This window comes from Diplotaxodon limnothrissa, linkage group LG14, assembly GCF_057381915.1.
Source record: "Diplotaxodon limnothrissa isolate DT_005_m linkage group LG14, D_limnothrissa_male_GT1.1, whole genome shotgun sequence".
Taxonomy (NCBI): domain Eukaryota; kingdom Metazoa; phylum Chordata; class Actinopteri; order Cichliformes; family Cichlidae; genus Diplotaxodon; species Diplotaxodon limnothrissa.
The window spans coordinates 8,858,926-8,886,015 of NC_140609.1; the positions used below are offsets into that span (position 1 = coordinate 8,858,926).

The 27,090-nt window shown below is 41.7% G+C and overlaps 1 protein-coding gene across 1 annotated transcript in view; it reads right to left on the reverse strand.

Annotated features, from left to right (window-relative positions):
* LOC146618336 (calsyntenin-2-like) overlaps positions 1–27,090 on the reverse strand; it is a 245,815-nt gene that overhangs the window by 171,971 nt on the left and 46,754 nt on the right. Inside the window, exon 3 of the mRNA XM_085371494.1 lies at positions 6,846–7,041. Coding sequence (XP_085227620.1) covers positions 6,846–7,041 — 196 coding nt within the window. The remainder of the gene's footprint in view (positions 1–6,845; positions 7,042–27,090) is intronic.

Consider the following 27,090-nt stretch of genomic DNA (forward strand, 5'->3'; position numbering starts at 1 on the left):
TGTGCTGGACTGCGTTGTTGGCTGAGGTGAGAGTGGGAGCTGAGTGGAGAGACTGTGAGGAGAGATGTGCATTATACAGTGGACAAAGGGAGGTGTCTGGACTGAGAGCAATTTCAGGCAGAAGCTGCTTTCAGGAAAGCCAACAAGTGTGACAAATTGTTTTTATCAGGTCAACTCTTTAAAGTATAGTCAACCAGTATTTGGAGAGATGAAGTGGGTGTTGCTTTCAAAGCATTCTGGAATCAAGCTGAGACCAAGTGAAGGCTGGAGGAGGAAGAGCTAAAGAAATATGTTGAGTGCCATTGGACTAATATGTAATTAAAGGGTGTAAAAAATACCATGACATATTATTTTGTGCAAGAATTCTACCTTGAAACAATGTGAAAATGTGAAATGTGTTGTCGGTTGAAAATATGTCAGGTTTGCCTACATTGCAAACACAATAGCCAGACTTCTGCCAGTGCATGCAGTCTTCCCAGCTCAATCCCAGATACATTTAGTTGCAATGTATTTTTCTGCATATCTGTTCCTCTCTGGGTGTAGTTGCTGTTGTTTAAAGTAAAATTCAATTCCAACACGTGTTCTGGCAATTTACTTGCCACATACTGGCAAATAGACCAGAGCACGAGTATAAATGCTCACAAAGGTGTGAGACAGACTTAAAAAACAGATATCAAGCTTTTTTTTCCTTCAGCTTCACTTAATATTATGTTACAAATCTCTAGCAGAGCAGTCTAAAGCCAGAATTATAATCAATGAGTCCTACATAAAGGTTATTTATTTTCTGTAATGAATATAAACACCATGTCTAGGGAGTTAGTTTTAAGTGGACTAGATATCTACTTGTAAGTTTTTTACCTAATTTAATTTTTCTGAGTTCTTATTTTTGCCCCATTTTTCTTGACATTTCAAATGTCTCTGAACTCCATATATTTCCACACTTTGCTTTTTCCCTTGTCTGCTCTAATTTGGTTTACTTATCCCCTTTAATTTTGACTGTATTTTTTTTCTCTTATAACCTGCACTGTTGTGCTGGCAGGAAACGTCATTTTGTTCCAAGTAGAACGACACTTGAAAAGAAAATTTGATTTAAAAAGTTATATTTGATGCCTATTTTGTGCTCAGAAAAACAAATTTAATAAGCATGTTATTTGAGCACTTTTCACCCTGTGCTTTGCCTCAGACTGCATACAGTCTTGCCCTGACTTCTAGCTGGAGGTTGTTGGCGCTGTAGGCAGTCTGAGAGGGAGACTGCAGGCGACGCCACCTTCTTTGCAGTTAATAGCCTCCTAAAAATGACGCAAGCACCGAGCATCAATCAGATGTGTAAAGAGGGATGCACTCAGTGGTGAAGATGCAAACAATCGTCTATCATGAGGAATCAGGTCACAGTCAAGAAAAACAAGCAGGTTCTTTTGTAGATTTGGTGCAGCTTTGTTTTTTTAAATATATATTTTCATAGTTTAAACAAGCTACACAAACACAACTCCACGCACTGTTTACCACACACACATAAACTGGTGTTAAAAAGGAACATACGGTGAGGATGATCAGGCTGAGTACATGATGAAGAAGCAGAGAGACAGAATCTAACATCAAATGTATTCCCTTAACACCAAGTCTATCAATCTCATTCATGAACTTGAGTTTTTGAGACATCTACATCACCCCTAAAAAAAATATGTAGCACAATACATTTTAAAATAATGAATCCCTTGACAGTATCATTTTATTTTCTCAAGGTACTTTTTCTTTAATTCTATAACTGATATACAACCCATGGACTTTTGATGATTAGCAATGACAGTGGCCTCATAAATATAACTACATAATGCTCTTGTAATGATAGCTGCATTGGCATCATTGAAGTATTTTGCTTACTTGACTCATTCTGTAAAAAAAATCATTTTCAGGTCTGAATCTGGTGCTGTAGTGTGGGTAAAACAAAACAAAACTTCACAGAACGAGGCTTTGGGGCTGTTCACTTCAATGATCACACAAGTTTGAGTCCCATATTTTAGATTTTATTTTTGTTCCAAAGAGCTTTTTAATTGGTCTTTTAGTGGCTGTTTACTTTCATGCACTAATTGGCTTTTTTTATGCAACAAAAATGGGCTATTTGATTAGGCTTAGGCGGTCACAGTTTGGGTCACAATCTAAAGTGCAATTTAAAAAGCGTATATCAGCTTTTACATTAGCACCTTTTCACTGAAAGACTCGATGTCTTCTACATAGTCTGTGATGCTCTCTTTTTTTTCATTACTAATTACAATGAATAATAACACCCCACTGAAGAAGGGGGGCGGGCTGCTTTACTGATGCATAAAAGACACAAGTCATAGAACATATTTACTAAGCTGATGCCCCTAAACCATCTGGTAAATTTACAAAATACACATTCAAATAAACTTAAACTGCAATAATTTTCTAGAATACTTGATTAAATAGAACCAAACATATGTAAATAACTGTCTTTCTGTGTATATGGGCCTCAAGACATGAAGGTACAGAGCTGTATCCATCTTGCTGAAGGGCAGAGCTGATACTGACATAAGCTGCAGAGGTGCTCCTTAGCATTTTGAGAATAAAGTAGGAACTTACTGCCGATAGTCTCATTTTTGGACCATCCAAAACATGTGGACGCACATTGTGGTTGTCACACACACACACAGACACACATACAAACACACACACATATATATATATATATATATATATATATATAGCAGCTGGATAGCGTAGTGGTTAGACTACACGCCTTTGGAACAGAGGATCGCAAGTTCGATTCCTGCCTGGGGCGTCTGTATCCAGTAAGGGTCCTAAGGCTAGACCCCCTATGCTAAGCAAGCCTACCGCAGACATGAGCGAGACAGATAAATATGAAGGCATGCCGGCTCGGACGTCGCCCGGATCAACAAGGTCCGCGTCAGGTGTTGAGGAACCAGGGCACCCTGACGAAAAGTGGGCTACTGGAACAAGAAGGCATCGGTGGGCAAGGGACGAAAACAGGGCGTTGTTGGAATGCTACTACGCAAGTAACCCCGGCGGAAGGGGCTACATGAATAGGATGAGGGACCTATGGATTCTTCGATACCCAACATCCACAATGACGGCGAAACAACTAGTAGCTCAGTGTTCCAACATTCGAAAGAAGGGACTGCTCTCACAGCTAGAGATTGACGAGGTACAACACAAATGCTACGGCAAGGAGGAGTCAGGACGCCAGGTCAGGGGGGAGATATCATCACCCCCACCCGAGATTGGGTACATAGCCCCAAGTGCGATAGGAGAAGGATCGTTGAGTGCGAGAGGAACTGACCTGAAAAATAGGATCATGGCCAAGCTTGAAACCTGGATCCCCCGTAGCCGGTTACCAAGATTACGTGAAGTACCCTCAGAAGGTCTGCTAGATGATGTTAATGCAGCACTACGGACAATACCTACAACCACGATTACCGACACTAACAAGCTGATCTACAATACGGCATCAGTGAGATGCTTGACTACAAGTTGAACAGCCACAAGGGGCAGTACCCTCCATGGAGAAGGAGGCTAGAGGGCAAGATCAAAGTAGCACGGAGGGAGGTTAGCCAACTAACGGAGTTGCAGAAAGGTGCGACGAATAAGGTGCCTAAGAAATACAGCAAGCTGTCCATACCTGAGGCCTTGGAAACTGCCAAGCAAAGACTCACAGCCTTGGCCAGCCGCTTGAGGAGGTACACCAGAGAGATAGAAGGCAGGAGAATAAACCAGCTGTTCTCCACAGAACCAGCAAAGGTGTACTCTCAGTGGCAAGGGAACAATAAGAGAACAGCACCACCAAGGCTGGAGACGGAGCAATACTGGAAGAGCATATGGGAGAAGGATGCAACCCATAACGGCAATGCTCAGTGGCTAGAGGATCTGAGGGCAGACCACAGCGACCTCCCTGAACAGGGTCCAGTAACCATCACAGTGGCAGATATCCAAGAAAGGGTCTCCAGTATGAAGAGTTGGACAGCACCAGGGCCCGACATGGTTCACGCCTACTGGCTGAAGAAGCTGACTGCACTCCACGAGCGTCTGGCAGCACAAATGAACCAGCTGCTAGTTAACGAGAGACACCCGGAATGGCTAACTGAAGGCCGGACGGTCCTGATCCCCAAGGACCCCAAGAAGGGACCGGTCCCCTCCAACTACCGACCAATAACCTGCCTCAGTACTACATGGAAGCTCCTGTCAGGCATCATATCGGCTAAGATGAACAGGCACATGGGTCAATACATGAGCGGGACACAGAAAGGAATTGGCAAGAATACCAGAGGCGCAAAACACCAGCTACTGGTAGACAGAACAATCAGCCGAGACTGCAAGACCAGACTGACCAACCTGTGCACTGCCTGGATTGATTACAAGAAGGCCTATGACTCAATGCCCCACAGCTGGATACTGGAATGCCTAGAATTGTACAAGATCAATGGGACCCTAAGAGCCTTCATCAGGAACTCAATGGGGATGTGGCGTACAACACTAGAGGCCAACTCCAAGCCCATAGCACAAGTTACCATCAAGTGCGGGATCTACCAAGGAGATGCTCTGTCCCCACTGCTGTTCTGCATAGGCCTGAACCCCCTCAGTGAGATCATTAACAAGACTGGCTACGGATACCGACTACGGAACGGAGCAGTTGTCAGCCACCTCCTGTACATGGATGACATCAAGCTGTATGCCAAGAGTGAACGAGACATCGATTCACTGATCCACACTACCAGGCTATACAGCAATGACATTGGAATGTCGTTCGGACTGGAGAAGTGTAGTCGGATGGTAACAAAGAGAGGGAAGGTAGTCAGAACTGAGGGGATTGAACTACCAGAAGGCAACATTGCAGACATAGAGGACAGTTACAAGTACCTGGGGATCCCGCAGGCAAATGGGAACCATGAAGAGGCCGCTAGAAAGGCTGCAACCACCAAGTACCTGCAGAGGGTCAGGCAAGTCCTGAGGAGTCAGCTGAATGGTAAGAACAAGATCCGGGCCATCAACACATACGCCCTGCCCGTGATCAGGTACCCTGCTGGGGTAATAGGCTGGCCAAAGGAGGAGATAGAAGCCACTGACATAAAGACAAGAAAGCTCCTGACCATGCATGGAGGGTTTCACCCCAAGTCCAGCACCCTGAGGCTGTACGCTAAGCGGAAGGAAGGGGGCCGGGGACTGGTGAGTGTCAGCACCACAGTCCAGGATGAGACAAGGAACATCCAAGAATACATTGGGAAGATGGCCCCAACTGACCGAGTGCTCAGTGAATACCTCAGGCAGCAGAAACCCAAGAAAGAGGAGGGAGACGAGGAACCATCATGGAAGGACAGGCCCCTGCACGGTATGTACCACCGGCAGATAGAGGAGGTGGCTGATATCCAGAAATCCTACCAGTGGCTGGACAAAGCTGGACTGAAAGACAGCACAGAGGCACTAATCATGGCAGCACAAGAACAAGCTCTGAGCACAAGATCCATAGAGGCTGGGGTCTATCACACCAGGCAAGACCCCAGGTGCAGGCTGTGTAAAGATGCCCCAGAGACAATCCAGCACATAACAGCAGGGTGCAAGATGCTAGCAGGCAAGGCATACATGGAACGCCATAACCAAGTGGCCGGCATAGTGTACAGGAACATCTGTGCCGAGTATAACCTGGAAGTCCCGAGGTCAAAATGGGAGATGCCCCCAAGGGTGGTGGAGAATGACCGAGCTAAGATCCTGTGGGACTTCCAGATACAGACGGACAAAATGGTGGTGGCTAACCAACCGGACATAGTGGTGGTAGACAAACAGAAGAAGACGGCCGTAGTGATCGATGTAGCGGTTCCGAATGACAGCAATATCAGGAAGAAGGAACACGAGAAGCTGGAGAAATACCAAGGGCTCAGAGAAGAGCTGGAGAGGATGTGGAGGGTGAAGGTAACGGTGGTCCCCGTGGTAATCGGAGCACTAGGTGCGGTGACTCCCAAGCTAGGCGAGTGGCTCCAGCAGATCCCGGGAATAACATCGGAGATCTCTGTCCAGAAGAGCGCAGTCCTGGGAACAGCTAAGATACTGCGCAGGACCCTCAAGCTCCCAGGCCTCTGGTAGAGGACCCGAGCTTGAAGGATAAACCGCCCGCAGGGGCGTGCTGGGTGTTTTTTTTTTTTTTTATATATATATATTTTTTATATATATATATATATATATATATACATACATACAGTGGCACCCCGACTTATGGAATTATTTCGTTCCAGAGGGTCTTTCGTAAGTCAAAATTTTCGTAAGTCGAAGCCCCTTTTTCCATTGCTTTTTGAGTGAGGCAATACTGGCTGAAGACTAAGTTCTTGGTGGAGGAGGAGGTGGCGGAGGTTGAAGAAAGCATACGTGTACATGTATATAACATTATGGAATTTAATTGAATTTTTTTTTCTATTTTATCTATTTTGTTTTGCGGGCATTTTGCCGTACCACGGGCAGAAATATTATGTGCCTTAATAGCTTTTTCGTTAAATGGGGTCTTCGTAAGCCAGGGTTCCACTGTATATATATATTCACAGTTATATAAAGCCGACTAGTTGTCTTCGTTAGTCTTTCCAAAGCTCCACCGTCCTCTAGGATAGCTGATAATGTGAGTTTAGACATTGTCTTCATGAATAATTCATTCTTTTCTACTTTGTAGCCTTACACAATGTAGCCCAAGCACTTGACATGCATTATTAACTCGGGTTTTGTTTATTTAATTGTCTAGGCCTTGCAGTTGGTGGTATTTTCGTGTCAGTGCATTCTGTCCACCTTCGCAAAGCCTGCTTTATTCAAACCCCATTGTCTGTTTTACTCACTTGTGGGACTTCTTGCCCTCGATGCCCCCAGGGCCCGACCCGCAGTCATGAGCTTGAATGATGAAGGTGTATTCCTTCTGTAACTCGCAGTCCACCAGGCCCCGTGCCCTCAGCTGGCCCTCACCGGACGTACCGTTCAGCACCACTGCCTCGAACGGTGCGTCCAGCCCGTGTATGATGAATGCACAGATCTCTCCTAGAGAGCAGGGTGGTAGAGAAGAGAGAAGGAAAAGGAAAGATGAGGTCAGATTTAATCAGTGTCTGTCACACAGAAACCAGCTAGACAGAATTCTGTGTGTAAATTAAGCAAACAAAAAGCTTTTTTGGGGAGAGGAAGTTCAAGAAAAAAGTTTGCCTTTACTAGATGCCTGAAATGTTCTTATCCATCATGCAAACCCACCAGAGAGCACCTGACTGGTCCCAGATTCAGTCTGCAGCGTGACATGACCCTAAACTTCAGAAGGAGCCCCGCTACAGATGGCCGACCCCCACAGAGCCTTGATATTGACATTATGAAGCCAGTGTGTGGCAGGTTCTCCAAGATGCTTGGAACAACCTACCTGCCAACTAACTCATTTTCACAATCAGATTACGCTAACATTGTAGGAAAGAAATGCTGACTTAATTTAACATTTATGGATGTTCCTGTGGGTCCAACTCTTAATTGTATTGCACAGAAGAAACACATGCTTTCTGGGAATATTGCTGAGCTATTTATTTCCACCAGCAGCCACTGTAAGAGATATTGTTGCGATATTCATATCTGCTCTGTGCTGCCCTATCTGCAGTGGAGGAGAAATAACAGTTGTAACTGTTTCACACATGCTCTCAGCATCATCCTTGAGAAAGATACCAGTGCAGAGAATACATACGTGGTGACATACTGGAAAGAATAATAAAAATGTAAAGCAAGTAGATTACTAAAACCTCATGATTTTTATTTGGGAATTATATAAAAAAAGGTCTAGCCCACTCCTGCCTGAGAAAGTTCATGAATAAAGTTAAAATGCTCTACACTAACAATCACAGGCTCATTTGTAAGACTCTACATTAGAACCTCACTGTCTTAATTTAGAAATTTAGCAAAGTTTAAAGCCGTTATGTTATTTTCAACTCTATATTTGGATTCTTGATCTCTAGTAGAGTTTATACAGATTTATAGTTAATAAAAATACAGATTTATTTTATATTGCTTGTTCCGCTCTCTATTCAGTCACAGTCTGAAACAAGCTTAGGCTTCTTTCTCTTTAAGCCAACTTACTTGTGATTGGCTGTCCCCCTTAAACAAAAAGAACCATACAACTGACACTGAACATACACTCCACAGAAAAAAGCTCCAGTCAGATAGCAGATTCAAACCTACTTGCTGTTTCACCTACTTGCTGTGAAACAACAAGAAGTTTGTGGTATCTAGATGACTTAGACCTCAGAGGGTTAAGTAACATACCTGTCCTTAAACAGACACAGAAAGTGCTTTACGACTGCGTTTTACAGGTTCCTTTGTGTTGTACAGCAATATTCCTGATGTAGCTTTGTTACGTTTTCTTAATATTGTAAGTGTTGCTCAAATGATGTGAGAACGTTATTTAAAGTGTAAGAAGTACAGTTAATTCCATGGTAAGGTTTAACACCTCGCTTAAAAGAAATTCTTTAATTTAAACTTTATTTGATCTAAAGTGTATTGTGGCTGAATAAAAGCTGGACAAAACAAACCCTAACGTTTACTTCTTGGTCACCTTGGGTTATTCCTATTGCTCCTTCACAGGTGCACAACGAAACATACAGGCAAAGCAAAAAGCATCAGAAAGTCACACTGGAGCATTTATAAATAGATCAAACTCGCAATCCCGCCAATGCCCCTTCGTACTTAGTGTCTAATTGCTCTTGTGAGAAACACCAAGGACATTCCCACCGTTTCTCCACCCAACATGGAGCCATTCTTAGTAGTGCACCCAAAAGCAACATTAAGCACAATTGAGTTACACAGAGGCTCAAGCAAAACTAAAACAGCTCAAAGTCACCCTTGTAGCGAGATATAGAGCAAGAAAATCCATTTAAATCCAGAGTGAGCAGCTGACATGAGCAAAACAAAAGAGGCGAGAGAAGGCTGACATTTATTAGCAGGAGCGTATAAAGAAGCGGTCCATTTGTGGGGTCGGAACGCTTTCTTTTTCTTCTTAACTTCGAGAACTGACATCCTCTTGTGCTTCCACTGGTGGGATTTCAGGAAATCACTTAACGTGCTGGTCTCACACTCTGACCTGTGACGGCTAATTGCGCTGATATCACTAACAACTAACAGCGAGGACTAAATTGGATTCCCAAGCAGCTTTGTGTGCACATTGCTCCTGGCAAATTCTGATAAGAGCAACTTTATTTTCTGCCCCCCTTCATCCTGCTTCTGTCATAATCCCTGCCACCTCACCCCGCCCACACCCAACTCTCCCGCCCCCTCCCTTCCAGTTAGGGGCAGGGGCTCTGAGATGACAATTTGCCTGCAGACAAGCTATAGGCGAAGAAAGATGAAGAAAGAGCAGACGGAGGGGAAAAAAAAGGGCAGAAAGTAAGAGAATTGAAAGGGTTGGGAGGTGTCAACATTGTTTGGTTACTGTAAAGGACACCCCCCCCCCCCCCCTTCCCTTTTCTGTATTGTCTGAACAATGACTTATCAGACTTAAATGGGCCCCCATGTCATGGAGAAGCACGGCTTGCCGGCAAGAGAAAAATCATAAAATGGCACCGAGCAAACGGTGTGAGACGGCGAGTGACAGAAGATGCAACAGTCTTGACGTGAGGCTTCTCTCGACAGTGCGCCACCACCACACAAAACAGGAAAATGGAAAATCCATCACTGCTGGAGCGAGAAATAAATCCAATACACAGGCAAGTGCAGAAGCTTCCCATCAGGGCGAATATGCTGAAGATATGCTGATGGTGCGCACGCCCACCGTCGAGGCTGGGTGGCCTGACGTGCTCCATCGTGATTTAATTGTAGCTGAAGGGGAGAGGCAGGGAGAAGGGTCAAGGTGACCGCAGGAGGTGTGTGTGTGTGGGGGCGGGTGGAGTGGGGTGGGGGGCTCCCTCTTAAGTCTCAAAAGAACACTGTGAGTGGTTCCAGCTGCCAACAGACCTGTCATTTTTTTGCCATTCTTTTCCTTTCTATCTATCACTTCACTCCAGACCTGATAAGTGTTTTGCCACCTACAGCGAGGCAAAGATGGGCGGTGGAGCGGGATGGGGGAGAGGGGACGAGGTGGAAGAGCACTGGCCCCCGGAGGCAGGTGAGGAACAGATGTTGGGCGGATGGAACTTGGCAGAGGCATAGCGCTCCCAAACGCTAATTACTGCGCTAAACTGTTAGCTAAATATGCATCTCGGTGTCACATTAGACTTTTAAGAGGTAGATTTACGATCAGAAGGAACTCTGTCTTCTTGAAGGGGGGTGAGGTGGGGGACATTTAAAACTAATGGATGCAAACTAATGGATAATGTGAGTGCAGTGCTGTTTCTTTATTAGTTTATTTTCTGGCTAATCACCACTGTTTAGCATAATAAATTGCTTTTATGATCTTCAGCACTCCATATAGTAGGCCTGCAGCATTTTTAATCACTATATGCTTTTATGCTTTACACACTGTAAAACTTTGAAACTAACTTACTCGACTATGCCTGATTTGCCCCCCTCTTCTTTGCTACCTCATTCTCTGCTGCTGTGATTACTGCGTTTCCCCTTGGACATCATTACATTTTCATTTAATCAACTCTGAATTAAGGGTTGTCTATTAGTTAGTAGAAAGTGCACTCTGGACCTAAGCTGCTGTCCTGTTGGTGTCAGAAGTCGTCCAGTGCTCAAACACCTCAAGGGAATCTGGCACCGGTCCACTCTGCACTATCTTAGAGGACGGAGAGCTCATTATCACTGAAGGCAGAGCTGCTTTACCGGCAATATTGGCTTGTGTTTGCAGAGCTGGAGGAGTGTGACAAAATATCAGGGGCCTCGACGCCTTGGGGCCCCAAGTTATTATCAAAGCTGACAAAGCATTCTTGATGAGCTGCCTGTATCTTAATATATACACAAGCCGAAAAGGTGCTTTCGCTCACGAGTGCAGAGATATGCGCGGCAGCTGTTTACCGAGCATTTGAGCGAGGAGTAAAAGTGGAGATATCAGGCGAGGAAGCAGTCACACTGCTGAGAGGAAGACGAGGAAGAGAAAGATATAGAGATAGATGAAAGGAGGAACTGAGAAGGATGGGAACATGGCCACTGCTGCCTTAGGGCAGCTCCGATTTCCCTACTGGAGAATGACCAAAGCACAGGCATGAGTACACACACGTTCACTCAAACAGTGCCAGCTCGGCGGCTCTAATCAGAGCCGACATGCCTTTCATCCTCCTACTGTTGGAACAAACACCAGATAGACAGCAAGTAAATCAGATTTCTGGATCTCATACTGCTACCGAGCACATTCTGGAAGAGGAATCATTTCGCTGGCACTGAAATGTTTGCGTTCACTTAATATTTCCCCTTGTTGCTGTTAGTAAACCGGCCCTGTTTGCAGAAGAGTTGCTGTGTTTTATGAGGTTTACACAGTTGTCATGATTTCAGCTGCTTTTCCAATTCTGACGTGGGATCAAATTATCTGGTGTATTAGTCACCTCTGCAACCTACTAATTCTCCTGCTTACTTCAGCCCCCACCCTAAAAAAAAAATGCAATCAACACACCCACAAGCACACACTCCGGCCCCTCTCAGCTGCAGTGCAGAGATAGAGCACGAGCCTCATAACTCTGCTGAGGGACGAAATTGAAAATGCTGTAATTATGCTCTTCATGAAATTAGCTAGCAGAGGAAAAAAAACACAATTGAGAAGCTGTCCATTTCTGAGATAAGAATTAATACTAATCAAGTCCACATGTTCTGACTGCGGTGCATGAAAACTGAAGTGGTGTTTCTGTACAGTGAGCGCCTCTGAGTGTTTGTCGGAACGGGGATTTTTAATTAAACTACAGCTTTCTCAACAGGGGTTTAAAGCGGGGAGGAAGTGGGCTTGCGTGTGTTCGACTGTTGCAGAAGGGGTGCGAGTTGATTTGCTCGACCTCGTGGGTGCCACCCCCACTGCCACCTCCCTTCTCTCCTCTCCTCTCTGTTAATTACATTAAAGGCCCCTCACACAGTGTTAATGACATCCCACTGTCTTCTATCAGAGTGAACACCCACCGTGTGTGTGTGTGTGTGTCTGTGAATGTGTGTGTAGGCATGTGTGAGAGAGTGAACAGTGGAGGATTGAACCTTCTACACTCAGACACTCATGTCAAGGAAGCAATGGGTGCCCCCCCTGAAATCAGCTCATGCTGTTGTTGTTCATAAGCATGTAGACGGTATGTATCTGCACTATCCCTGCTCCTGATGTGCAGAACAGCGTTCTGTATTAGTACAGTGAACACAGAAAACTGCACGGTGGGCTGCCCGTGACCTTTCCAGTAAGTGCAATCTGCCAACCAAAGCAAGCATGTAGCTTCCAAAGATTACAGCTCACTCATCAAAGTTTACATCCACTCACAGGTCCAGGTTTCTCATCACAGGTACGTGGGAATTTCCTTTTCTGCACGGTGATTCAATTGGTGGGTGTAGTTTGGTAGGAAGAAAAAGGAAATACTGTACATGAAAAAGTGTTGTTTTTTTTTTTTTTTAAGGAACTGGGTCAACATTTCAAAAAACAGCACAACCTACACCAAGAAAATCTAGGTTAAGTACAATAGGTCAAATTAAAGTGCAAACTGGATTTAGTAGTGAATGTGGAAAACACTAAGCCTTGAACCTTTGTAGAACCTACGATGTTATCCACCTAAACGGCTGAAGTCGCTGTCAGCATTTATGCTCATGCTTGTGCAGTATGTGTTAATTACCGTGTGGTTGCTTCTCAACCCTGGCCCCCTGCTCTTGGTTGTAGTCAGTTTTCTTTCAGCACATTTGTCCCTCTGGTCCTTCTTTGTACATTCGAACACATCCGTTCTGATAGCTTCTGCATTGTCCCTCCAGGAATTTACTGACATTTGTGATTGATGCTATGATTATTATTGTTTATATTAAGATGATGATGATTCTCTCAGTGATAAATTCAAATTCTTGACATGTAGTTGCATATGTAGGGAGCTGCACATCACGTTTCGCATTGGTTACAGTTTAAGTTTTCAGTGGGGTTTGTGGTTAAGGCGTACATTTCCCGCTGAAGCATAAATCCCCAGTAAGCTGTGATCCAGCAGGAGAATCAACAGTCAGATTTGGTGTGACATGAAATGCATTGTGCATGAGATATATGCACCATGCGTATGGAATTTGTGGCTCATGTGAACAAATCTTTGCCTGAGACCAAGGATAGTATAAATATCAGAACATTGATGCATGCAATTATGGCAATTATGACGTGTGTGTTTTACTCCTGACTTGTCACCAGTTTATGTCACATTTAAACAAACTAAATAAGCACCGAGATTCAATGTGAAGAGTTAATATTGTGGCGGACTCTGACGCCACCCATATGGAATAGATACAAACTTTATAAATCTTATAAAGTTTGTATCTGTCTTGTGTGAAATTTGTATGAAAAGCATACAAGAGTGAAAACAGATATAAGATCCCTTGAAAAATTATATAAATGAAATTATATTATATAAATGTTTTGGATACTTACTAAAACAATATATGAAAGTAATGAGAAAGTGGCCACTTTCATGAGTAAATCATATAAGCCTTATGATTCACTATATGAAGTAGGCCACATCTTATGCAAGTTTTTTCTATTTCTTTTCCAAATGGGCAGTCACCAGCAATGTAGGCTGCCTGCTCAACCAGGAGAGATATGACTGCGTTCGAACCCAAACTCGGAGCGTTTCAAAAATATAACCAAGTAGTTTCAAGTGCCTGAACCCAACAAGCGAGTGAATTCAGAAAGTAAGTGACAATGACACAAATCCGTGAGTGTAAATGAAGTGTAAAACACAAATCACAAACACACAAATGACAATTTCTTCACTGACAAACTTGTGACTCTCCCCAAGCTTGCACCACTCCTCCAATTTTATAATTCAGTTTTTTCACAGAGAACAGCTTCCTCTCCTCTACAACAAGCCACCAAAGCCAAAGGATCTAGTCATATCTCATATCTTTGACAGAACAGCAATATTTGATGCCCTGCGATAAGAACTTATTGGTATCACTTTATCTTTAGGTTATGGTTAGAGTAAAATCGCTGTTTAATGGTTTATGAGTTTCCTCTGCATACTTCACAGTCCCTCCCTGCCTAGTGCACATATGAATTAAATTAACTGAGCTCGTCACACAAGCTTTGGCTTTTAATGTAGTGCTCTTTAAACACAAGCCAAAATTACCTTAGTTACTTCATCAGTGTAATACTTTATAGAGTTTTTGGACTACCCCAACACTGAGAAGAACTTTCTATGATAAATGCACAGATTTAGATGTTTAGAAGTGGGTAAAAACCCTAACCCTCTAGAAGCATCTAAAAGTGCTGTAGAAGTATCGCAGTATGAGTCCGGTTAGGTCAGATTTTTGGGTGAATCAGCATGGGGTTTTCGGTTTCATCTCTCCAGGCATTTCATTGGACAGCACCAAAAAAATTTTAATAACTCAAGGCTACTTTGTCATAGCAGCTTCAAAGGTCTGTTAGCGCTGCCAAGTGTGTGCAATGACACACACCCACCTCGCCTTATATGTCAGTAAAGTTAATCACAAACCCCAGGGGGCAACGTGTCAATTACTTCAACTTGGAGCAGGGCCAAAGCACTGCCGTGCAGGAGTCAAACCATCAATAACAGACTGGCATCCGATGCAGCACCAGCTAAATCATTACAGTAAACACAAACACTTCACTTTAATCAGCTGGCAGCTTACATCCACCCACAGAATATTCACTGCTTTCAGTCAGTGACGGCCAGGAAAGGTGAAATTTCCCGACAGTGATCTAAAAATTGACATTGGGCAATTTTTTGAAAAAACAACTTTATTCTATTTCCTGTTGCTGATTTAAGGCATGGCTCACATTGGAAACTGTATCCACCAAGTGCTAATTGAGGGGAAAAAAAGATAATGCCATAAAATGAATCAATATAAGGCTTTAATTAAGATCAATTCCAGTATTTTGTGTCATAGAATGACTTTGTAAGGCCTTTCTACATGTAAAACGCAAGTTCTTTGACACAACTCTTTCCTCTACGCTGAATACTGAAATATGATTGGCCTTCCAAAAATGGTGAGAGGAGGTAAAAAACCACAAAAGCAACCAAAGAGAAAAAACCCGCTAAACATTAACAAAACAAAGCCAAGGCAATCACATTAAACACAAAGAGAAATCAATAGTTTCTATTTTCCAATTCTGTTCATGGAAATGCCCTCGAGGGAGAGCATGTGTCCTTGTCTGAGCAAGGCCAGTTAAAGTTCAATGTGTTCAAATATCCGTATCAGAGTTTATGACCCCCATTAATGCCTCAGAGGATGTTCTCTCCACAGTCGAGCAACATGATGAAGCAAAGACCATCACATCGCTGACACTCTCTTTGATCATGGATAGAGTTTATTAGATCTAAGGTCAGCAAAGCCAAACAAAATCAAAGAACAACCACACAATAGAATATTTAGAGTACATGCAAACCTGATTACGTGCCAAGTTTTCTTCACAGCAGAAATGCAACCGAGCCCACAAACGTTTTTCATGTGTTTTTTAATACAACGCAACAACACCCTGGCTTTGTTTCGACGTTTACAGTATTTCAGTTTTATTTGTTTTTCACCAGTGTAGCATGCAGTGCTTTATTGAGATTTATAGGCCCGAAATTAATGTCAGAATGATCCACTAAGGCTCAGGCAGGGATTATGAGAAGCTCGTTTCAGATATCAGTTTAACTCTCGCACTAACTGGATTATTGATGCATCTAAGCCATTTGCACTGTTCAGCTTTTCATTTTACTAAACTAAGAGAACAGTTAGCCAGTCCTGTTGCCTGGAAGGCTCTGCTTACATTTCTGTTTGCTATCTTTCTTCTGATTGGATGCCCACAGCAAACAGAAGGATTTAATTACATTCTGGCTTCACTCACACAAGCATAAAGAACAGTTGGTGACCCCTTGGCAACCTCCAGTCACTATTCCCTGATTCCACAACTGATTGCTACCAGAGGGTTACTGACCTTAATTAAAACAATAATTAAAAAATAATAACTTTACAAATGTAATCAGTTCAAAGATACAAAGAAGGTTTTTATGAGTCCTTCTCGTTTATTTTTATATACCAGTCATGTCTGCATGAGTACAAGAGAACGGTGAGTAACAAAAACAGATGACCCTCAGCAATTTGAAACACGAGAACAGAAACGCACGCACACAAACACACAGATGAGGATCTGTGCCATCCCATCCCATTAGTAGTGATCTAATGTGATGGCTGTGGCTCACTTGGTAGAACAGGCTGTCAACTAATTGAGAGGTTGGTGGTTCCATCTCTGAATGCTCCAGTCAAAGTATCCTTGGGCAAGATACTGAACCCAGATGTTTATCGGAGTGTGAATCAATAGATAGAAAGCACTTAGATGTAGAAAAGTAAATGTGTGTGTGTGAAAAAGACATGTTGTGTAAGGTAGATTAAGTCGTGCATTAAATAAGAACCTGACAATTTACCTCTGCAAATGTTGTCTCACAGCAGCGTCCACATAGTGTTCGATTAACAGAAATATATGGCAATAAGAGGTATGCATTTTATTGATTTTTACTGCTAAAAAGGTTTTCTATATAGCAAACTTTAAACTGGGTAAAGTAATCGTATGTTATGAGGAAAACAAGGCTTTTCAAAGACACAACTTGAGATACAAAGTCACACAAAAACTTCCACTGGGAAAATCCATTTATATGTATCTATTTCTGTCGGCATCAGCTTCATTGTTTTACAACAAAAACAGGGATTTAAACTTTTTTATATATTCGAATGAAAGATTTGATAGTGTCAGAAGTTCATGTTTATATCATAATAATAAGCTGAAATGAACCCGAATCAGAGAATGACCACTGCAGGGATCACCTGGCATTTTAATGCATCTGTTCATTTTAAAGCCATTCCAAATATTATTTCTAAGCTTACCAAAAGGCATCACCCACTGCCCTCCACAGAGCCCAGAGGAAGATTAAAAAGTCCCAGTTCCAAAAATAACTACTCTGACTCTCCATTATGTCACTCCACTCTGCCCAAATACAGGCTGAAATCCTGCCATCGAGCTATCGATCATCTCGTCGTGTACCGACGGCTCCGGCAGTCAGGCCCAGCTGTTCACCATCATCACCACTGAGTGTTATAGGCTCCGGTCCAACCACACAATGGATGTGGCTCCACTCAGCTTTCCTTACTCTGCCCGTGATTTAACGAAAGCTGGACCAAAGCCAACAAGGCATAAGGCTTCGACCGGCGCATTTGGGGCTGAAATGAGGCAGGAACCAAAAGTCTGGATGTTTGTAAATGCTACAGAGAATTGGTTTATCAGAAAATCAGTTGCGATATCGTTTATGGCAGAGGCATCGTGTCCCAACTGACCAAAACACAAAATGTATTCTAATCTTGTTTATGCTCTATTAGGGAATTTGAGAGGGAAACCAGATGAAAATATTGATGCTGCTGCCCATATCTCTGGTGTATTTTATATGTAAATTGCCATCAGTTGCATCATCCTGTTTAAAAGCTCCCGCAGCCAAAGGGTCCACGAGGCAGGAACATATCTTCTTTTAGTGCATTCTGTGGTAATGACTGTGTTAGGCTGTGTTAGCGAGCGGGAATGGAGTGCAGGACGGACGACTTGCTGTGGAACGCTGACGACTATGAAACGCAGCGGGCTCACATGACACGTCCACCATCACTGCTGGCAGTGTTTACCTTTGGGGGGGAAGTGTACAGTGTGTCTGATAACAGCTGCAGAGAAAATGTTGTTACTGTGTTGGTGTGACGTCCCTGGAGAAAACTCCTAGAAGATTATTTTTATACTTGTGCCTCGGAGATCTACAAAAGGCACCACAATCTTGGCATTTACATCAAACAGCAAGACAGATGTGACAGATGAGCTATTCTGACAGCTACAGTAGAGACATGATTTCTGCTTTTCCAGCGTTCACAACACTTGAATGCCCTCTTTAAAGCCTCTGTTTCATTTCATTAAAGCACTGTGCTTTTGAGACCAGATTGGCTCTTCCCACACATGGATGTGGCTACGCTTCCCCCTGTGCTAACAGTCCATTTCAAATACCACTGTGTACATGATAAGTTGTGTAAAGATGCAAAACGGCAACAAAGACAACAAGTAAAACAACCCAAACACACACCTACGTTTCCTATAATGCAACTTAGTAACTTACATTAGACGCTGATTTCCTGGCAAATGTTTCACATGATTTTCTAAACCACACACACAGAGCTCAGAAAAATGGCAGAAATCATTCCAGCCCCCCTCCAAGCACTAAATATCTGAGAAATGGTTTATAACTATAAAAAATTTCATCACTGTAGACAGTGTGTTCACACATGGAAATTATAGCTCTCCTCACTGTGATTCATTAGTTTTCTATACACCAGTCCCGACTTTAGACTACTCTTTTCCACTTCTAATGTGCTGTTATATGCTTCTTTAATACTTATATAGTGGCTATAGAAGCTAACAAGGAAGCAGTCTTTGCATCAATGCCAAAACAGCTAAATAGGCTAATTTATAACTTTAGCCTGCCAATAATGTCAACTAATTTTGGGCTTGATCGGGTGAACCCTCCCTTAGTTGCACTGCAATCGGCGTAGGCTGCTGGGGGGGGGGGGGGGGGTTTCCCATGTTGCACTGAACATTTGTTTTTCACTCACTGTGTGTTTATACACAACTCTGCAGTTAATAAGTAGTAGTTAATCTCCAGTTCTCTTCCACAGCCGCACCTCCCTAAAGCCTGGTACTGCTAGATGTATCTTCCTGTTGGAAGGGAGTTTTTTCTTCCCACTGTTGCCAAGTGCTTGTTCATTGTAGGGCCTTAACCTTACATTATAAAGAACCTTGAGTTCTTGATATTTTTGTGGTTTGGTGCTATATAAATGAAGTGGCACTGAACTGAATATTTTTAAACACATTTTGGCTTATTGTGCTAGAATGAATGCTGTGTGAGTTGAATGTTGTATTATGGTTTAATGTCTTCACTTTGCCTTCCGCAGTGTGAACAGTTACTGTGATCAGCACGTGGTTCGGGGAAAGAGTGTGAAACAAATGAAACATTTTCATCACGGCATTCGTCAAAGCTGCTGTTTTTAAATCAGTTAAAACTGTCACCACAGTGGCATTTAACAGATTTTTTTTTTTTAAATGGCACATGTTGGTCCTTAGAAACATGAAGCAATAAGTGAGTAAAATGAAACTGAAATACAAATCAAAGGTTTATTTTTTTCATATGATAAACGAGGAAATTATGCAGGGGCAGGGATAAGATAATAATAAATAAGAATATTTTCTTCTTCCTGCTCCTTTTCACACATGGTTGTAGTGCTTTTTGATAGCAAGTGTGGTTGGTTTGTTTGAATTGTTGTACCAAGTGTGAAATAAATAAATAAATGAAATGAAATGCTCCAATATAAACTGGATATATACCAAACAAGTATCTTTCATTTGACCTGATTCCATTTAATTTTAATGTTTTACATTTTTCATATGCAGCAACATTACATGTAAAATTTACCTGGAATTAAATTAGTTAAAGTGAGCAGTTTGGGAATAGTTGCTCCCTCCCTCCGTCCTGAAAAGTTACCCACTGGGAAACTCTAAAACTCAGCTCTTAGCTCAGCTTTTCAGAAGCTTCAGTTTAAATATTTCCAGCAGTTAAACCTTTCAAAGAAACTCTAGTAAAAGTATGATATATTTCTATTTTCCCTAAACACAAAGTAATCGTTCCAAGAGGCAAAATATTACCTGAGCTCTCATTGGAGAGAAGTTTGCATTTGCACAAGCTGTGAAAAATGACTTTTTCCACCAAGGTCACCATCGCTCACTGCTACAGTTCAAATTGGCCTAGGAACCTGGGAGTGTGAAAGCAGGGTAGTCCCTGCCACAAACTGTATATATATGTGTCTGTGTGTGTGCGTGTGTGTGTCTGTGTGTGTGAGAGAGAGGTGTTAGAGCAAGTAAGCATGAAAGATAAGAGATTATGGGAGCAACAATACGCACCACAAAAATACCCTATAGATGGGATTTCTTGCTGTCTGCACCTGTTTTTCTAGAACTCTGCATGTGTGTGTGTGAGAGAGAGGGGCTGGTCTCTTGCTGTTCCTATACCTGTCTCTTTTTCTAACTAAAAATGTCGATGTCTGTGCATGTGTGTGCACGCGAATGCCCACTCTATCTCTATTGTCCAGTGTGTGCTTCTGTCTCTGCACACTCCTGAAAACCTGCACAGAGTGAAAACACTCAGTGATTGGCTGGCAAACATGGCCTCTATCCCTCCTATCATTTATTTCTCTCATTCGCTCTCTCATTTATTCCTGCTGCCATTTCTCAAATTCAGCTTCTTATTAAATGTCTGTCATCTGTGCCATTTGTCCATGGTGCTGCGTTCCCCCATTCCCTCATTTGCCCTTCATGCCATTCTGTCCTTCTCTTGCTTCACCTTGCTGGAGAATTAAAGCTTGTGTATTCTGCTCTGATATTGTGTTCTTATCCTTTATTTACACAGCTTTGTTAGAAAAAGGACACCTGACTGGATGTGGCTTGACCGGAGCATTAAATGAGTTCATTGCTTATGTAAGTGGAACCATCTTTTTGGATCAACCGTCAAACTGTTGTATCTTCTCAATTAATTATGAATAAAACCAAACACAGAGGCCCTGACAAAACTGTGGTCTAGCTTACTAACTAAAAAAGAAAGCACTAAATTATAGGTTGTGTAAACATTTTTAATAATTATCCGATTAATCGTTTTAAGGAAACCGGATACATTCCAACCCTGTTTCGATGCGTACTTAACGTACCACGGTTTCAACAAAAAGATGCTGCTGTACTTAAATACCTGTTGCATGCTGATGGGCATCAAAGCTAGTTGTCATTTCCACCTCACTGCCAAATTAGATGTCTATCACTCTCTTTCCTGTCTGCTTCCTAGCTTCCTATCCTTGGCAAGAGGACCTCAGCGGATCACTCAAGAAAGGCCCGTGGGACACTCGAGTCAAACTGCACTCCTTCTTCAAAGCACAGCCAGTGAGAGTGAAACGTGATTAAACCTGGCAACACATCTCCTTACAGCTTTTAGCGGCTTTATGATTAAAATGTTTTCTCCTGATAAATGAGGACGGGTCACATTTCCCGCAGTGTCACTTCTCATGCTGCTGATACACTTTACAAGAAGGTTAATTTCCAATGTAACGATGAATGAGGGGGAAAAAAGCCCAAACAAGTACTTAACTGGCCTTCAAAGTACATCTGTAGATATTTGCTGAAATATTTGAGAAGAATCTGTTGTTACAGGCTTTTCTTTGGATCTTGACACTGTTTTTTCTTCAAGACAAATCAGTCTATGAATAATGGCAATAATGTATGACCGTAATATATATGAGTTTTCAGTTACTTGACATGAACAATATGATATTATTACTGCTGGTACTGTAATTCTGTTCTTTCACATAATGATCACACATTAAAGAGGCAGCTTTCCAGCTTTCAGCCCTTAGCGGGCCATTAAATCCTTACGCTAAGGGTGGCTCATTGACCTATCTTTATTCCCATAGTGTGGCATTATCTCCAATCAGCTCAGTATATCACAAAATTACACAGATTACACAGGTCTGGGCTGAGAAATGGACTGATGGTCCAAATAAGAGGTAATTTAACAATGTGTTCTTTCCATCATAAAACCCTAATAAATGTTCCTTTAAAATTGCAGAATTACAGTAATGACATTTCAATAACCACCCTTAGATCAAGGTAGCAGGAAAAGGCCAGATACAGTGGATATACTTTCTGTGTGCTGTTGCCGGCCAACCAAGGGTGGGAAGCTGAGTGCAAACTGAACTTCAAGAGCAATTTTCTTTCTTTGTCTTTTAACTTATGATGTTCAAACAACATTAAAAAAAATAAGAGTGCCACCTTTTATTTAGTTGATGTGTATGAATCTGTCTCATCCATCATCTCTCATTCCTTCCATTTAAATATCCACTGATTATTATTCAGCATTAAAGGATACCACCATCAATGACACACACTGAAAGATGCCAACATGTTCTCACTCCCAACATATTACGGTATGTGACAAATCGTCAGGATGTTACGCTTTCGGCCACCCAACACGTTCCTGTGTTACGTGTTCAGAAAAAGGTGGAAACATGAGAACCGTTTGGACTCAATCTGCACATATATATTCATTTTATTTTAATCGCTTTCGAAAACACTATCTAACACCATTAAGGTTGTGGTTAAGGTTAGGATTAGGGTTAGGGCTCAAATACATGGCTGGAACGTGTGTTACCAGTTGGAGCGTCATTCTATTGGATTACATCCACAATCGGGCGCGTATCATAGGGACGCGGAAGGTTACCTTTTCCGTACCCATGGGACGCCTCGGGATGTGACAAATTGTTGGTTATGTTACGCGTTGGGAATGAGATTGCTCCCTTATTTATCTGTCATGGATGTGAAGAGTAAACTCACACAGTCATATGATTCCTTTAAATACTTATATGATGTTCATTGACATTGATATTATGCGTTAATAACTGTTTAACCTCCTATCATATAAACCTCTGCTGATTTGTGTGGATTCTTTAACATCAACACATTCTTCATTATACATTTACTAGATGTTAAACATCGACTTATTAACAGCTGACTTATCTGCAAGCACCAGATCTTAAGTAATAATAATGATTTGCTAAATTTAATAGATGTATTAATATACTTATTGAGAGATAACAGTGCTTAATGGGCGCCTTTATCTGGACTATTATAGAGCACAGTGTTAAAAATCAATCAACCAATCACGTCCAAACAAGGATGAAATTGATTTTGGGATGCTTAGGGCTGAGTGCTGGCACATTCAGTCACCATATCCATATTCAACATCAACATCTAATAAAGACAACAACTGCCTTGTAACACTTAGTCACCTGTTAATAAGTCGACGTTTAACTTATGACAAGAACATTGATTTAAGGTAATAAGGTTTAAGGTGTAAGAGGTGTCTGTAACAAAACCCTTGTCTAAGTTTTTATGTAATTATACATACAAGAACTGCTGGTAAAACAGACTTTAACTCTTAATTTGTTGATAAGATCTGCATGTTAATTGTAAAAAATAAATAAATAAAAAAAATATTATCATTAATGAATAACATTATACTGTCCTCCATATACAAATACATTAAAACGTAGTCATAGCAAGTTTTTCGGGTGTTTTTGTCCACAGTGAACTGATCATTAATAACTCTGTGAATCACTTGGATAATGACATCTGAAAAAAAGCCAATTGAAGCCAGGAGTTAGAAACCTGGAGTCTAATCAATCAAAAAGAGAAAATTGCTGATTTGCATAAGACTTGTAAGGTATTCTAAAAGAGATTGATCAGCTCATCGTATTGACAAACTGTGGCGACTCAGCCAAGATAACTTTAAAGGCACAGCACATAATTCTCACTGAGGTTCAAGATGAAGCCCAGAGTAACAGTTAAAGCCTTAAAATAATCATCAGGCAGTTATCGTCTCTGTTTACGATGCTGCTGAATCACACCAAGAGAGCGATTTACATCAGCTGTCCTAAAACTCTGAAGTGACTCTGTGAGGAATTCCCCAGGGTTACTGTCCAGGTCTGAGCCACAGCTTCTGGAGTCTGTTAGTGGATGTTTGCGTGTATACACAGGAAGTGGTGGCATGGCTCGCCCGCATTATGGAAGTGCTCAGAGCCCAGTATGAAATGTTTAGCAGCACAATAGACAAGACAATAAATGAATAAAATATAAAATCACTGTTTTGAGTACCAGCCTGTTGTTCTTTCAGAAGCCTAATGACTCACATGCAACCATGTTACTAAATGTTCTTTGCAGACGTAGCCGTCATAGCAATTGTAAGCTTGACTTATAGTTTTATTATTTTAAAATCCATCTGGTATGAAGGCGTGGCCTACTTGTAATTATTTTTTTAAAGCCAGAATCTTATAAAGTTAAAGTTTGACAGAAATTTGAGGGTTAACAGAGGATGAAGTTGGTAAGGGGGTAAAGGATAATATAAATGCTTCAGTTTAAAACACACACACACACACACACACAAAAAAACCCATCCGTAAACATAAAAGTTACAAAGACAAAGTCTAATTGAGAGTGCGTGGGAATATTTTGAGAAATATATTTCAAATAATCATTCCTGCCGCAACAGGATTGTGAAGCAGGTCCCAACAGAGTGCTGGAGTGTATTACATGGTGTGATGGAGCATGAGAAGGATGCTAATAAAATAGCACAGCCCGGCCTGATCTTTCTCCTTGACAGTGTCATGCTATATCCGAGGCTAATCAATATTAGTGAGGAAAATGCACAAATTCACTCCTGTGATACTTGGCACACGACACTTTTAACCTTGAGAGTCTTTTTATGCCGGCCACAGCTTGCTTTAAAAAAAACAACTCCATCGTTCTTCCTGTCTGTCCCTCATCTCGACCAGCTCCACTCACCTGGCGTGCTTCTACCAGAAGCTGTAATTAGCTTTAGCACTTTTACAACCCTTACATTATCTTTATTGCAGCTCCTCACTATGCCACATTAACTACAGAATAGATGCTGTCAGCTGTTCTGGAAACAGCCATAGCTAAAGCTGAGCCACAGGCCCCAAGCCACTACAGATGGTGATAATGTCAACTAAAGCATCATTCAGCGTGATAAACTCAAGTGCTAATTGGCCACTTAAGGCCCTAATCACTACAATATCTAACATATAATATATAATAATTGTTCGCTTTATTCAGAAACTATTGTAATGAATTATGTTGTGCATGTCACAGATCATTTAAAGGTAACCTGTGGAGTTCTCTGCCAAACCAAACTTGTTTACATTCACTATTTCTCACCTCCTCCACATTATGTGTTAAATGCACTTCTTTCCTCATGAAACATTTAAGTTGAAGTTTTACATTGTAGCAAAGCTCTTACCTGCCTTTAGTGATGATATGCTGATTCTTCTTGCACATTTAACTGTATCCCAACACTCACATGTTGAGTGCACTGCATAAAAACACTACATAACACCTTTAATTAACAGTATGAGCATAGCATGTTGTGTTACATATACTAATATATAAGCGATTGTGCTATTTCTTATTTCCCAGCATATACAGTGCTGTGAAATTTGCCCCTTTTTCCAGTTTCTTAGTTTTTGCATGTTTGTCACACTTACTTCAGATAATCAAGCAAATTTTAATATTACACAAAGAGTAAGCTTTTAAATGCTATTTTCACTTATTACGTAAAGCAGGTTATCCAAAGTTACCTGGCCCTATATGAAAAAGTAGCTGCCTCTTGAACCTAATAATTAGTCCTCTGCAGAAATCTTTAAATTCAGCCACATTGGAGGGGTTTCTTGGACAAAGCATTTCATTTAAAATTTGGACTGACTATGCTACTAAAAAACCTTTATGTTATGCTCATGTTTTGTTGAGCCATTCAGAGGTGGACTTGGTGATATGTTTTGGATCACTGACCTGCTGGATAACACAAGTGCAGTTAAGCTTTAGGGGACGAACTGATGGCTGGACATTCTCCTTCAGGATTTTCTGGTAGACAGCAGAATCCATGATTCAATCAACTACAGCAAGTCGCCCACGTCCTGAAGTGGCAAAGCAGCCCCAGACCATCACATTACCACCACTATATTTTACTGTTGCTATATGCTGTATTAGTTTTACACCAGCACTGTACAGTCAAGTGAAAAAGAAAGCTTTCACGAGACTCTATGCATACTGTTCGGTGAAAATTGGCACATCAGCACAATCACCTCATAGTAACTATGAAGCATGGTGGTGGAGGGGTAATGATTTAAGCTTGTTTTGCAGGCAGAGGGCTCAGGCACTGTATAACAGTATTCTAGAGTCAGACTGGCAAAGCTGAAATTTGCCAAAACTGGGCCATGCAACAGGACTATAATCACAGCACAGCAGCAAGAGGATGGCTGAAAAAGAATTGGAAGACAGTTCTTAAAAGAATCAAGGTGTTGCAATGGCAGACCTCCACCTGCCTACTGTCAGGCTGCTCAAGGTAAGATCATTGTGTGTAAAAGTACAAGTAGTCCTTGTGAGTTCATAGCCCTGTCTGATCAATAAAAGCGGCTATTCTTAATTTGGCGCTTTGGCGTAGACCACAGAAGCTCCACCTACCTGCTGTTTGTGAGAAGCAGCCAGTCAGAACAAAGCTGGCTTAAAGGGAGAGGAGCTAAAGCTGCTTGTTTCAGAGTGGACAAAATGAGGCCCAGTATGAGATAAATGAGTTTCATTTTGAACTGTGCATCATACAAAGATATTCTAGAGTCCAGGAACTAAATACATGGAAATTACGATAATATTTCCCCTAAGCAGAATCCCTTCTTTTACAATATATAATGATCATAGTCCAATTTCATGCTATTAGTTGCAAAAAACAGTTCCTCTCCTCAGAGATAATTTAGTAATTAAATTCACTGCAGTGTTTAAGTAGCAGAGAATTTAACCTGATGTTTCATCTAATAACCGAGGTGGTTGGGTCGTAATGGACACCATTTGCTACCCTCACACATTTTTTATAAAAATGTTTTTCCTGCTCAGGGAATATCGAGACTTTTTGGCATATTTCTCATTTCCTCTTTATGTGCTGCAAATATAAAAAAAAGGAAGGGCATGCTTTGCTTTATTAATACCATGCATACCAACTGCATAATAAAATCCTCCTCTTTTTATCTGAAGGTGTATATAGTCCATACAGCATAAGATCCCAGATTTTATTTGCTTCTTCAGATGAACTTTATAAATCTTAGGCAATTTGTTAGGAGTTTATAGTCTTCTTCTCATTTTTATGACACATGGTGATGAAGAGCCTTACAGTGTGAACTCGGCGTTCTTTCAAGTTGATCTGGGATTCTTCGATAAGAGGAAAAGAACTGTTAGCTGTGGTCTGGACAGTCTGAACCAAATAAATTAAAGATTAACCCTCCCAGAACAGCACCTCCACAGAC